Below are 15,536 nucleotides of genomic sequence, written 5' to 3'. Positions count from 1 at the left end.
TCAATCTAAAAGCTATTTATTCCTAAGTTATGAATTAGAGTCATAACTCATAAATTGTAGAAGTAAGTGATCTAAGTCTTATATATGTAATTGTCTATATCATCAATTGTATTGTGTGAACATTTTCTCCTCATTTCTATAGCTACAAAAAATACAAATTCAATCTACGACATAAATTCAATCACATTGATTACTAGCACTTACCAATCATCTAAATTCAATCACATTGATTACTAGCACTTACCAATCATCTAAATTCAATTTAATTATGTACATTTGTATTCAACATTAGCAAGCATCTAATTGTACATTCTCGAATGAAACTCTGCGAGGGAGGTACCTTTCTTTGAAGTTGCTCTATTTCAGTCACCAATATTTCAGTCTGAGATGTCAGGAAACTACAATTAAAACACTATTATTTACATTAATACATGACGAATATTAAAAGTAGTATCATGTTATAACTACCTTTCGCGCTCGTACATTTCTCAAACCTCGTTCAACCTGACTCTCCAACTCATTCAAATCCTTCAATGCGCATGATGCCAGCTCCTCCCCCAACATCTTTCTGCAACAAGTGCAACAAAACATCCTAAAGTCGAATACAAGATAGATTGATAAGATAAAATAGTTAAATCCATTGAATGGATCCACATTGAAAGTTCGTTACCTATGCATGGATTCAAGAATTTCAATCCTTTCTTCCATATTCGCAATTTGTCGTTTTAAACACTACACACAAAATATTTAAACGTAAACTAATTATCATCATTCGTACGGAAATTGGAAAAATTTCTATATTTCCGAGTTTTCTACTATATAAGTGTGGTTGTGAAATTAATAATATCGATATTACATTTGACATTTATAAATGAATATAATTTTCAAATTCATATTCTAACATTTTTAAATGAATATTAACATAGACAAAGATAGAAAAGACGCCCTACTATGTAATTATAATTAAAATATTTTAAAATAATAATATAAAATATAATGTGATTATAATAAAATATATTTGAAGGTTACAAAAACAGTAATTTGTATACTTTAATTTTAATAAAATAATAAATATGTGATTCTTTAGAGACAAAAACATAAAATATAAGCTAGATATAATAAAAATATAAAATTTCATTATATAATTTTATTTAACCGTTCTTTTTATATACTGTTATATTATCAATTATATCAATATCTTATTAAAAAAAATTGGTATGCTCAAAAACATTATTTTATTTATGTTTTTGGTGTGCTTTTTCCTGAGTCTCTAAGTAAACTCAGTTTTATTGTTCATATGGAATTTGATTGGACAATTTTCTATATCTCCTTGGAATTAATAATATGAATATTATTAATATAATACTTATAAAAATTAATTAAATTATTTTAAAATAATAATATAATTATAATAAAACTATAAAGATTATTATAAATATAGTATTGAAATAAAAATAACAGTTATTTAATAAAATAGAAATATAATTGATATTAATTTTAATTTTATCAAATAATTTATAACTTTTTATAAATATGTAATTTTATATGAGATTAATTTTGAAGGCAATTACTATAATCAATTAGGATTTTTGAGATTTAAACAAAGAATTCGGTACTTATGTTTAATTTATATTTTCACATAAAGCTCACTAAATAAATTTAAAAAAAGACTAAAATTCTGACATTATTTATTATCATCAATAATTTAAACAAATAAGTTATGGTTTGATATTTTTTTAGAAAACTCAAATGATTAAATATTTATTATAATTAATAATCTAAACAAATAAATAATAATCTTAATATTTTTTTAATATATTTTAAATCCTCACGTGTAAATTAAAAAACTCAATTACTAAACTCTTATTAAGTAAGAAAACATACAAACATCTATTTTATGTAACAAAAATGATATAAAATGTCCAAAATATTTATAAATAAAAATACATTTGTTAATGCAATATGAAATATAAACTTAAATATTAATTATACTAAGCAACTTTTATTACTAAACAATAAAATATAAAACATAAAGAGTAAAGAGAAATTAAACAATTCTCTTTTCATCATTGCTAACAACTACAACATAAAGAACACTTGTTTCTATCATCGATTTTTTCTCCTTTATTTTCTTATGTGAAAAGCTGATTTTAAAGATAAATTCATTACTATTCTTAATTTTCTTTTCTCTTAATTTAAGGAAAATCATTTACAAATCAAGTGAGTATAAATTAAGAATATTTTAATGGTTTTCATCCATTCTAAAAAACCTGACTGAATTATGCAATGGGCATAAATTACATGGATTTAGCACTTTCCTGATTTCAAGAAAGTAAATGTTTACTGAAATATTTACACATAGGAAATACAATCTATTTCTATCTAAATTAAAGGATAAGATCAACTTAACCCAAAAAAATACTTACTGCATTAAGATGAGCAATTTTTCAATCCAAAGCATTATTTCTAAAAGATAAGAATCTATATAGATTTTTTTATCATCATTTCTTATTACAAATTTTTATTTCCATACCACTCATATCTTGAAAAATTAAGAGATGTTTTGTTCTTTTAAGATGAGCAACCCTTCAATCGAAATCATTATTTCTAAAAATTAGGAATATATACAAATTTTTCATCTAATCCCTTCTATGATCATTTCTTATTACAAATTTTTGTTTCCTTACCGCCCATAACTTTAAAAATCAAGAGATGTGTTGTAAAGTCTCTTTTTCTATGTAATGGATAAGTAAGAATAGTTTATAACTTTATATTCTGAATTTAGTAGTTGGGTTAGTAACATTTGCGGTATATAGAGAAATCTAGTGGTTAGGAATGTTTATCACATTGAATAAATTGAACAATTGTTTTTGAGAAAATGATACCACACCTACTACTTTAAGCACTAAAATTGAAATTTTATGAGAAATAATTTTAATTCATGGAAGATAAAGAGAAATGGTTTTTCGAATAGATCATTCATTTCTATCACTAGTTGTAAGCCTCTTAATATGCTTGGGTTTAAAAAAAAAAAAAAATATTACCAAGTCATGATATATTATGATGTTGATATCATAAACACCTCGTAGGAAAAGTTGCAATCTCTATATGAGGTAATGTATCTCACTCACATAATGTATTTTTTAATGAAACATTATGATCTTAAGAAGACGGAAAGGGATAATTTGGCCAGACATATTAATACATCCAACATAGTTGTAAATCCACTTAAATCCATTGTATTCAAACTGAGTGTTGAGGAGAGATGCATAATATTATTGAGTAGTCCTCCAAATTAATGAGAAAATATTATAATAGTTATGTATAGAGATACACATTTTAATCATGTCAAGCTTCAGAAGATACAATGAGGAGTAATGTTGAATTTTCCCACGAAGTTGATGTCATGTTGTCAAGAGGCCATTCTTAATAGTGAAAATATAATATATCAAGTGGAAGCCATAGATTTAACTTAAGACGAAAGTATTCTAGAAAGGAAGGAACAAAGAAGCCATGTTCTAGAAGTGACATAAAAAACAGAACACTAAAAGCAATTGAAAGTTGTAAATAACTTCTAAAGGAGGAAAAAAAGAGTCTAGTGCCATGCTTTCAAAAGGCGACTAAGAATTCAAAACTATCTATTTTAACTCCTCATGTTACTATGTACGTATAAATGAGAAATATTGATTTTTTTGACCAAACAACATCTTTCATATGAGATTCCATAGAGATTAATTCATAAACCTATTTAGGTGTTCTTGTGGACAAACTATTCCATAGGTTCCATCGATATTCCAACATTGATGGTGTAGTTATTGAATTAAAAGTGGGCAAGTGAAGGGATGGAAAAAGTCTATCCCTACTGCGATGCGTGTTTTAACTTAAGACAAAAGTATTCTAGCAAGGAAGGAACAAAGAAACAATGTTCTAGAAGTGACATAAAAAACAGAACACTAAAACCAATTGAAAGTTGTAAATAACTTCTAAAGGAGGAAAAAAAGAGTCTAGTGCCATGCTTTCAAAAGGCGACTAAGAATTCACGACTATCTATTTGAACTCCTCGTGTTACTATGTACATAAAAATGAGAAATATTGATTTTTTTTTACCAAACAGCATCTTTCATATGAGATCCCATAGAGATTAATTCATAAATCTATTTAGGTGTTCTTGTGGACAAACTATGCCATAGATTCCATAGATATTCCAACATCGATGGTGTAGTTATAGAATTAAAAGTGGGCAAGTGAAGGGATGGAAAAAGTCTATCCATACCGCGATGCATGTTTTATCCCTCACAAGGAATCTCATTTCAATCAAATCATTAATGGAGGGGGCCATGCAATATTCATCAGAGGATTGTGCAAAATTGTATGTACTTCACTAATCCTAGGAACATGCATAAGCATTAATACCATATATAATTTGGATATTGCTATCAATTTTAGTGGGGCTACTTCATATAAATCTATGATTCAATGTTTTCTTCTCATGGTATAATATGTCTCCTATAGACCAACTTATTTATGTACCCAAATCCCCTCTTACTTAATTATCATTGTTTTAGTCACTCTATTCTTAATCACTACTTTCACCTAAGTTATTTATCTTCCCTAACCATCATATCTGGTTAGCATTGCATAGTTACCTTGTTATTAAGATTATTGGCTATGACCATCCCCCTTTCTAAAGAATAATGAAACCCATGTTCCTAGTTATTCATTGTCTTGTCAAATAATCCTCTTATTTTCCAAGCACTATTAAGGTAACCCTTTCATCATATCCTAATGTATATTGTCTATATTACTACCCTCTCCTTACAATTAATCCCCTCTTACTTAATTATCATTGTTTTAGTCACTCTATTCTTAATCACTACTTTCACCTAAGTTATTTATCTTCCCTAACCATAATATCTAGTTAGCATTGCATAGTTACCTTGTTATTAAGATTATTGGCTATGACCATCCCCATTTCTAAAGAATAATGAAACCCATGTTCCTAGTTATTCATTGTCTTGGCAAATAATCCTCTTATTTTCCAAGCACTATTAAGGTAACCCTTTCATCATATCCTAATGTACATTGTCTATATTACTACCCTCTCCTTACAATTAAGGGTTACCACAGCGAAAACGTCTATTACCCTATACCAACCTGTGAAAATTTCATCTATTGTAGCAACTAGAAATTATTCTTCTAATTGTTAATTTAATTTAAAAATTTATTTGCCCACACAAACAACAAATAATTCTCTACTATAATTTACACCAATAAACTGTGGAAGAAGATAGTGCTTGAAATTGAGGCAATACTAGCACACACACAGATAAAAAATGACACCATTATTTTAGGACAATTGTCCTCGAAAAAACCGACTTGGGAAAATCGGCACAATAGTAAGGGTTTTAATTATTATGCAGCAATGAAATCTAAGTACAATCTATGGATTTTCAACTAGCAATCTAAATAGCAAGTATCTCTAGCCAAAATCACCTAAGGGAATTTCCCTTCCTCCACAATCAATCATGACACAACATTACTTCAGAAAAATCATCTTCCTCGACCCTCTATGTCAACCTCTGCATAGTGCTTGCGTAGACCCTATGACGTCTAGCCTATGAACTGCCTTTGATGAAGTTTTTTTCTCCTGTCTCTGCTTAGGAAATTGATTCTTCGACCCTCTAGAAGACTTTCCCGACCTCTAGAAGCTAAATCGATTTTTCCTCCAGCTAAATCTAATTTCTCTTCTAAAGTAATTGTGTAGTCCTTTGCATTGCCTCACTGGGATTAACTTTACTTCCTTGCTATCGCCTCTCTGGATCTGGAAAACTTCCTCTGGATGACTGCTTCTACCCCTCACTATCTTTGTTTCGATATATGGCTCTCCGACAATTGTTGCTTCTATCTCGAAATGGATATGCCAAGGAAATTGAACTACTCAAGTATGTTCTCCATCACCACATCGATCCCTTCTTATATCTTCCTTTTGGGGCACCAACGACAAAGGTTAAATATGAATTGATGGCTTATATAATTTCTGGATTGATCCGTGTGAGTTTCTAGATTATTCTCAACTTAACGTAAGTAATTCTGATTAATTAACCAGTTTTCCTAAGTTTAGAGTTAGGAAACCTTAAAAAATTATTTAATAATCTAATTAAGACATCTCTAGGTGGAATTTCCAAAAACGATTTTTGGGTTTTGGAGATCTCATGTATTCTAGCCTCTCCAACAAATTTCTTAACTATAACACAACTGATTCCACAGAAGCTATCGCTCCCTCTTAGCGAGGATTGTGTTATCTATAATGTTGCACATCCTTCCATAACACCCTGTCTTTGTATCACCTCCTGTCACGTTGTTGATGTCTAACCATATTATCGAACAACCACTACACAAATTTGATGTTACATTTGTGCTACTACTGACACTCCTATACTACTGCCAACTTTTCATCAACACTGCAACTACCTCTCATTTGTTGTTGTTGCAACTGCAACTAAAGCAACTCAGAAGCATCTGAAATACTGAATCAATTGTGTTTAGTGTGATGCATCTATCCCCTGAGCCTCTGACTGTCACTAGCCTTTGCAATGTCACTAAAGAATCTGCATTGCTACTAACTCTGCACTGAGCCACTTGCTCTACTGTCAAGATTGCATTGTGCTCCTTAGCCTTTGACCGCTACTAGTTTGCAACTATCACTCTGGTACTGACTTCATCAACAACCACTAATCCATCCTGCTACTGAATACTGTGGGGCTTTGTAGCCAAGTAATGATCCATGAGCTGGACTCCTCGAGGACCCTACCCAACCTTTGTAGCTCTTTGGGGCTACAATTCCAAGTCACCCCACCACACTCCTAGAGGTATGGTTGACATCATTGTAAAGTCTTCCTCCAACCTAGAGGACAACCTATCTATCTCAACATGTATTGTCGCCTAGTCTTGCTTCTCCTGCTTTTCCTTCTTTCTGACAGGACACTCGGTACTGGAGTGGCCAAAATCGTCATACCTGAAGCTCTTGACCTTAGATAGGTCCTTATTCTTCTTCTTCTTCTTATTTTGCTCCCTCTTCCCTTGACAGAGACCCTTTGATGCGAGTACCACATTTTCCTCCTCCTTCACACCCTTCAATCCGTTGCTATTGCTGCCATTTATGGAGCACTTTGGAGGAGCTCATCTAACCTCCTCCTGTTGTAAGTCAAGCCACATTTTGTCCCATCCTGGTAGTGTATCTATGCCCAATATACTTTAGACGAAGGCTTGCCAATCCTCTGAGACATTATTTAGTGCCAACCGTACTAGATCTAAAGGTTGAGGTGTTGCCCCAACAACCGCAAGTTGGTCTCGGACCTCCTGAATCCTGGTGAGAAATGGATCTATGCCTTCCCCCTTATGCATTCTAATATATCTCAGATTTTTTTCCCAAAACATCTTCCACTGCTCAGAAGTACCCTCATATAGCGTGGAGAGAGAATCCAACATCTCTTTGGTCATTCCTTAGTCGCTATATGTGAGAATATATGATCTCATACTCCATCCAAGATGAACTGCTTTGCCCTTGCCATCTCCTTCATGTACTCCTTCTGTTCATCTGCATCCTAGGGAACTACCACCATGTTGTCTACATAGCCTTTCAGGCCATATTCATCCAAAATGAAGGGCATCCTAGCCTTTCATATGAAACAATTTGAAGAACCATCAAACCTATTTTGATCTCTAAGCCCTATTGTGGCCATCTCAAAAATTGTTGAAAGCTCCCACTTTCCCTTTGCTCGATTGTTTCTTTGGTACCCGCAGTCCCTTTTCGAATGCACAAATATGCTAGCTACTACTGCCAATCTACTTGGAAACATTGAACTTCTGAGACTTGAATTTCTCTGAGAGAAATTTTCCTTCTAATCAGTGTGTTTTTCTCTTCCACTTGTTGTTGGTTCTGCTGCTGAAAAACCCTCTACGTCCAACCAAGGAATCTGCTCAGCAAGAATTTGAGATGTTGCTGCTCCTTCTAATCGCTAGAATCACTAACCCGGGAAACTCGACCTTTATGCAACCTTTCAACTAAAAATTGAATTTTTTTCCCCAGAAATTTAGCCTACCTATCAATGAACTGCACAACCTTTAAAAATTTCAACTTGCTTCTCCCTCTGATCACTCACGATCTAATACCATGTGAAAATTTCAACTATTGCAACAACTGGAAATTATTCTTCTAATTGTTAATTTAATTTAACAATTTATTTTCCCACACAAACAACGAATAATTGTCTATTGCAATTTTGACCAATAAATTGTGGAGGAAAATAACACTAGAAACTTAGAAAATACTATCACACACACAGGAGCAAAATATTACAAAACATAGAACACAAAACAACAAAAAAAATAAAAAATTACACCGTTATTTTTGGACAATTGTCCCTAGAAAAACCCAACATGGGAAAACTGATGCAACAATGAGGGTTTTAATTATAATGCAACAATGAAATCTGAGTACAATCTACAGATGCCCAACCGCAATCCAAACAGCAAGTAAATCTAGCCAAAATTACCTAAGGGAAATCGCCTTCCTCCAAACGTAATCCCGGCACAACTTTCCTTGAGAAAAATCATCCTCCTTGACCCTCTGCGTCAGCCTCTGCACACTACTTGCATAGGCCCTATGACGTCGAGCATATGAAATCCCTCTAATGAAGACTTTATGCCTATCTCTGTTAAGGAAACAGATTCTTCGGCCCTCTGGAAGACTTTTCCAGTCTCTATAAGTTGAATGAATTTTTCATCCAACTAAATCAAATTGCTCTTCTGAAGCAACTGCTTAGTCCTCTGTGCTTTCTCACTGGGAATAACCTGGCCTCCTTCTTTCTTCATCTCTACATCACTGTCTCTTCCCCTCACCGTCTCTACTTCGATATTTGGTTCTCTAGCGATTGTTGCTGCTCTCTAGAAATCAATCTGCTAAGGAAATCAAATTGCTCAAGTGTGTTCTCCATCACACATCGATCATTTCTTATGTCTTCTTGTTGTGGCTTGTTGTAGCTGCTACAACCACCCTCTAAAAATTTTCCCATGCTTTGATTTTAGAGCCTTCGTTCTGTCCATAGGAGCTTATCTTTCATTAGTTTCTAGATCTTGGCAAGAATCTCTTAACTCAAGTGTTTTCATTCATCTGTAAAAACGTTGTAATATTCTCCTACATTTCATTCATACAAAAAGCTTTATTTTCCTATAATTATTTCTTTTTGATGAATATGTATTATAATTCTTTCTTGACTCGCTGATTAGAGATATTAGTATATGCTATTTGTATCTTGTAGTTCTTGCGATTGTTATAATTGTTTTGAAGGTTCAATTTATAGAAATTGAAGTTCGAGCTAAAGTTCACAAGCAGGGAGCAAAGAAAAACTTACATTGGACACAAGGTAGGTCTTTCCTCCATGTTCTAATTTCTCTAAGGAAAAGACAAGTCTTTTGTTTCTGTTGTTTCTAGATCAAACCACTAGATCTGGAGAGCTAACTTCTATCAACAAAAGATAATTTTCCGTTAAACAATAGGAGTCAAGCACTTGGGAGATATTAAACACTGAAATTCAAAATATTAAGTATTGGTCATAGGGGAAGAAACCATATGAAATGAATATAATGGAAGCTAACAACCTACATGCATTAAAATAAGACTCTAACATGAGGTTTCCTTAAAAAATATTGAAAATATTATGGAAGCTCTATAATTTAGCATCATATTAAAGTCAAGAGTAGAGATACACACATATTTAGCATTGGAAGATAGGTAGTATGCAAAGAATGTTTTGGGGTTCATATAATAACCTTATCTCAACCGACACGAATATCAAAAAAAGAAATGGAGGAAAAAAGAAAAAGGAGTATAATTTAGTTGTAATAATAAATGGTGAAAAGAAAAATTCTTCACCTTCAAAAATAATGATGAACATAAAATGAAGTCATCTACAAAATGGGGTAAGGAAGAGACTACGAACTTAAAAGAAAAAGAAACAAATGTTGAAATTGTGCATAACATGGATTCAAAAAATTCTGAACTATATGTTCAGACATTTCCAAGTCAGTCAACACCTCAAACCTCTAAGAGTGCATGACACTTTAAAAGAAAAGGTCAGAGTTCTTATACATTCAATTAGTATGCACAACTTCATTGATAGAAGATTAGTATACTGTCCCAATTGTTTTTATATCCAATGACAATTTTTCAACTTTTAGTTGATAATGGGGATAATATTAATTTTGTATGAGAATGGTATAAAATTAAACTAAGTATAATAGTATACAATTTAGAAATCCGAAGGTATCATATTCCTATTGGAGGATTAATCTATGTTTTTAGAATTTAATGGTTGAGAGAAATAACTATAATTCTTATAAGATATAAGGATTCTTCAGGAGGTTTGAATTTGAAGGAATCCATTTGAACTCAAAGTGTTAAAAAAAATACACCTTCTCAAGTCACCATCTCTCATATAAAGGAAAGGCTCCTAAATTGTAGTAGGGGATTTTTGGTTATTCTTTATTATGTGAAATTAAATTAAGTATATGAAACAATTATAGAATAACTAAAATGCATCTCTAAAAAAACTATAGAGTTTTCCAATAAATTCCTGAAGGAATACCTCCATGTAGATATTTGAATTGATACTTGGAAGGACTCCCTCTAATAAAAGACCTTATCGATATCGTAGTTAGAAAAAGGGGGAGATTTATAAAATGGTATCTAAAATTTTACATATGTGTATTAATCAACTAGATAAGACTTCATTTCAGCCCCAATACTAACACTGTCCTATAGGATACTAACAATGTCCTAGGTGTTTATTGTTCATCTGCTTCATTCCTAAAACAATGATGGGTAAGTTTCCTTCACTGTATCCTCTCAGTGCCAAGTTGCCTCCTCAAGTTTAAAGTGCCTCCACTACACCTTAACCTGAGAGGCAACACGATTCCAGAGCAATATCTCTTTCTCATATAGGATGCATAATGGCTCTAGAAGGAAATTTCGTTTGGGTTCCACCTGTATCAAATTCTAATAAATTACATGATAATTATGATGGAAATATTTTTTTAATAAAGACATAGGAAAAACATTGTGCACTTTAATATGGCTTGGGAAACCGAGTTGATATGCCGCTGGACTAATGATGTCCAAGATTTCAAAAGGTCCACAGAATTGTGGTGCTAATTTTGCACAGGTCCCGATTCTTAAGGTATTTTTCCTCGATTTTACTCCTAAGTAAACATGGTCCCCAACATTAAGTTCTTTATGGATTTTTTTTGTCCGCATAACTTTTCTGCCTATCACATGCAGTCTTGATGTTCTGTCTAATCTTCCATACTACCTGTTCTATTTCTTGCAAAGAATCCAATCCTAATATCAATCTATCCTCCAACTGACACTAACCAAGAGGTGTATGACATTTTTTGCCATACAAAGCTTCAAAGGGACTCATTTTTATTGAAATTTGGTAGCTATGTTGTATGCAAATTCTGCCAAATGCATTCGTAACATGTCTTCCAAGATCTGATTGGTACTTTTTATCTGTCCATCTGTTTGAGGATGATATACAGTGCTGAAATTTAATTGAGTTCCCATGCCCCCAAACAAAACTTTCCAAAACCTTGAGGTAAACTTAACATCCCTGTCTGACACTAGTATCTTCGACACTCCATGCTGTCAAAAAATTTCCTTCATGAAAATATTGAAAATCTTTGTTGTTCCATAAATAGACTACATAGATATAAATGTGTTTCTTTACTCGAAGTGTCCACCACCACCATGACGAAATCATTTTGTCATTTTATTTTTGGTAATCCTGTAATAAAACCAATTAAATCATTTCCCATTTCCATCCAGGAATGGGCAGTGGGTTCAACAATCAAGTAGGGTGTTGGTGTTCCACCTTTACTTGTTGACATTCTATACATTTTTCTAAGTATTCTGCCCCCTCCCTTTTCATGCTTGGCCAAAGTAATTATTTCCTTACTGTTGTTATCGTCTTTTGATATGAAGGATGGCCTGCATATGGTTTCTTGTGATATTCATCCAATATCATTTGTTTAAAGTACTCACATTGGGAACATACAATCTAGCTCTGTAGGTTAAGAATTTTTCAAAAATTTCATCATATCCTTCAATTCCCATTTGCCTTAATTTCTGTCGAATTTCCAGGTATCTATGATCTTGATGTTTTGAGTTTTCAATTTTTTCGACAAATTTGTACTAATACTGCTAATAGATAATCCTATTAAAGCATGTCCATGCCTGCTTAAGTCTTCTACTATTTTATTTTCTATTTCTTTTATTTGCTTGATATTAAATTCAAACTCACTGAAGCAAGCCAACCACCTTGACAGTCTAGCATTTAAATCAAGTTGGATAAAAAAATATTTCACACTGATATGATTTGTTACCAAAGAATTTTTTCCTAACAAGTAGTGTCTCCACATCTTTAAAGCATGTATTATTGCAGCCAACTCTAAATCATACACAACATAATTCTAGGTGTGGTTTTAGTTTTCTAGACTCACAGGCTACTACAACATTTTCCTGCATCAAAACACGCCCAAGGCCTTCCAAACAAGCATTCGTACAAACAATGAATTCCTTGTTTGGGTCTGTAATTTTGAGTATAGGAGCTTCTGTCAATAATTGTTTCAATTTGTCAAATCTCTCCTGGTATTTGGTTGTCCACTCAAACTTTGTTCCCTTTTCCTGTAAAGAGATGACAGCGTAAGCCAATTTAGAGAAACCTTCTATAAATATTCGATAATGTCCGATGATTCCCATAAATGAGAGGAAGACTGACACATCCTTAGGTATCGTACAATTTAATATACCTCTAACATTTTCAGAACCAATAGACAGTCTCTCTTTTGAAATGGCGTGACCCAAATACTGTATTACGTCTTTATAAAACTCACATTTGCTAGGTTTCACATATAGTTGATGTTACCTTAAGGTTTGTAGTACTAATTTTAGATGGTCTTTGTGCTCTTCTTAATTCTTGGAATACACTAAGATATCATCTATAAACATAAGTACGAACTTATAAGGGTATTTATGAGTACATTGTTCACTAAAGGCACAAAACTTGTTGGTGCGTTAGTAAGACCAAAAGATAACACTACAAACTTGCAGTGAGTATATCTGGTTCTAAAAGTTGTCTTGATAATATCTTCATCTTTTATTTGCAGTTGATGATAGCCGGTCCTTAAATCAATCTTTGAAAATATAGTTGCTCCCCTCAATTGATTAAACATATCATCAATATGGGGTAGCAATATTTATTTTTGACAGTTAACTTATTCAATTGGTGATAATCGATGCACATTCTAAATGTGCCATTTTTTTTCTTGACGAATAGTATTACCCCCCCGCCCTCAAGGTGAGACACTGGGTCTAATGTAACCCTTATTTCGCAGTTCCTATAATTACATCTTCAATTCTAATCATTCTAGTATACTCACTCGATAAGGGGCTCTAGAAATTGGGGTGGCACCTGGTACTAGATCAATGGAGAGATATTTGTCTGAAAATGAAACTGGAGAAATAAAATACTGAAACTGGAAATAGAAATCCACTCAACGCACACGAGGACTCCTCAAATCTGAGATCATGCATAAGACAAATACATTCACAAGGGTTTCGCGAAACCTGCAAGCTCAAGCATATAAAAATCACTTTGTTCACACTAGCATAACTAGATCTAAGCACACCACAAAAGATAGGGAGAATGAGTTGGATTCGGTAAGCCCTAGCCAGCGAGATCATTTCCCTTTACGAAAACTCTGAAATCAAACGCACGAGGGAAACTTTACAAATAATGAAAGGAACTAAAAATAAATGAAACTACCAATAGCTCCTTTATTCAAAGTCTTCTGCAAATATACATCATAAAACCATAGATCCATCCCAAAGGGACAGGGCGACACAAGATTACAAGATTACAAAAGCAGGGTACCAAAGTTCTTCACAGTATCGCTAGCTAAACCCATCCTATAATCCCTAATTTATACACAAATGCTCAACTCTTGGCTGCAATGAAAAACTTAATAGGAAAAACACATTGAACAGTGACCAGCCTCCATATTTAGCACATCCATAACGCTCCAAGCCTGATGCAGAAAATGGAACAAACCCTCAGTGGTAGGTGAGTGCAATTCCTTAAAAAATATGATATTTTTGGAGTCAATCCGGAATGAATTGCTCGGTTGTCCACCTGGTATAGGAACGACGAATGGTACAAGAACTTCGAATCCTGCACCAACCAACTCCAACTTTGATTAATGACATTTACTCACCACGCCTTAAGGAAATATGAATAGATAAGTTACAAAGAAATATAAGCCTATTCAACCTTTTAAATGACTAATAAGCCTCTATGATCCATATCCAAAAAATCACAAAAAGGGACCAAGAATCATGTGTAAAGGGTTTAATTTAATTGTGAAACAGGGGTTTGGGTAGCATGATTAGGACAAAGGTAGGGTTAAAAAAAGGACAATTATGATGACCAACATCCCCCCAACCTCATTCCATTGTGTGTCCTCACACAACCACTAACCTCTGTAAAAAAACAAAATTATGAGCCTTCCTTTACTTCTGAATCTGAATATTGATTCCCAACCCTTTTGCCTTCAACTTCTTAATATGAGCTTTCCTCAGGCACTTAACCACTTTCCTCAGACAATTTTTCCAATGAGATGCATGGAATTTCCATCTTTTCACCTATCTTTTCCATTCCTGCCCTGCCTTCACCAATTCTTCAATCCTTCTCTTCAATGTAGTATCCTGGTCCATTACGCATCGATTTAAAACCTCATGTTCGTATATTTGTTCCTTCACCTCCTGAATTCAACTTTGGACACCAGAGACAAAACTTTTATCTTCATATTCCTCTTGCACTAGTGCTTTCTCAGCCACTAACTTGTAGAAAGTATCATTATTTTCTATTTCCTTTTCCAACTCCTGCGTTTTAAGATTTAGAGGAATAGTATCCTCATGCTCTTCTACTGTGGGGTCTTTTGTTATGTCTTGCATAGTTTGATGTATATGAGCCACCTTTTTCTTCTTGACTTCCTTCATCAGAGATGACAGAGGAATGTCATCCTCCTCCTCAACATAACCCAAACTAAAGATTGAAGTACCCATGGCTACAACTTCTGCTAACATTGAAAGATTGTTCCGCAATGTCATTTTCTATAGGAACTTCTACATGAGGGTTTTCCAGAGGAACACACTCCACTATAGTAGTTGTCGTAACCATCTCTTTACCCAAAGAAGCATGGCATCTTTTTAATGAACCGTTTGTAAACCTTGGGGAAGGTCTCCACTTCTCAATTCACTTTGTTCCTTACTCTACTCCTTCCTCTTAGGCTTCCGCTTCTTGGACTGGGTTTGTCAGACTTTAGTTTTTCACTCTTGTCACCTTTTAAAGGTGGCGACTTCTTCCCTTGTTGCTGGCTAACCCTTGGCATGACGACCTTTTTGCTTCCTTTCTACGATC

At 33.4% G+C, this 15,536-nt stretch overlaps 1 protein-coding gene across 9 annotated transcripts in view; it reads right to left on the bottom strand.

Annotated features, from left to right (window-relative positions):
- LOC149212085 (MADS-box protein SOC1-like) overlaps positions 1 to 15,536 on the bottom strand; it is a 334,072-nt gene that overhangs the window by 139,148 nt on the left and 179,388 nt on the right. For 5 of the 9 annotated variants that reach the window (XR_016250208.1, XM_089390560.1, XM_089390562.1 and 2 more), the window contains exons 3-5: positions 671 to 732; positions 469 to 568; positions 341 to 382 (exon numbers count right to left, since the gene is read on the bottom strand). Coding sequence is in view for 8 of the 9 variants with exons in the window: in XM_089390560.1 (XP_089246686.1) it covers positions 341 to 382; positions 469 to 568; positions 671 to 732 (204 nt within the window). In the remaining variant the exon portion in view is untranslated. The remainder of the gene's footprint in view (positions 1 to 340; positions 383 to 468; positions 569 to 670; positions 733 to 15,536) is intronic. The other 4 variants (XM_089390558.1, XM_089390559.1, XM_089390561.1 and 1 more) reach the window with 3 other exon arrangements.

This window comes from Pinus tabuliformis, chromosome 1_1 (assembly GCF_031772625.1).
Source record: "Pinus tabuliformis cultivar Carrire ecotype Pingquan chromosome 1_1, CPIR1, whole genome shotgun sequence".
Classification (NCBI taxonomy): Eukaryota; Viridiplantae; Streptophyta; class Pinopsida; order Pinales; family Pinaceae; genus Pinus; species Pinus tabuliformis.
Note: the sequence above shows the minus strand (reverse complement) of the source record. Positions and strands in the feature narration are given on the sequence as shown.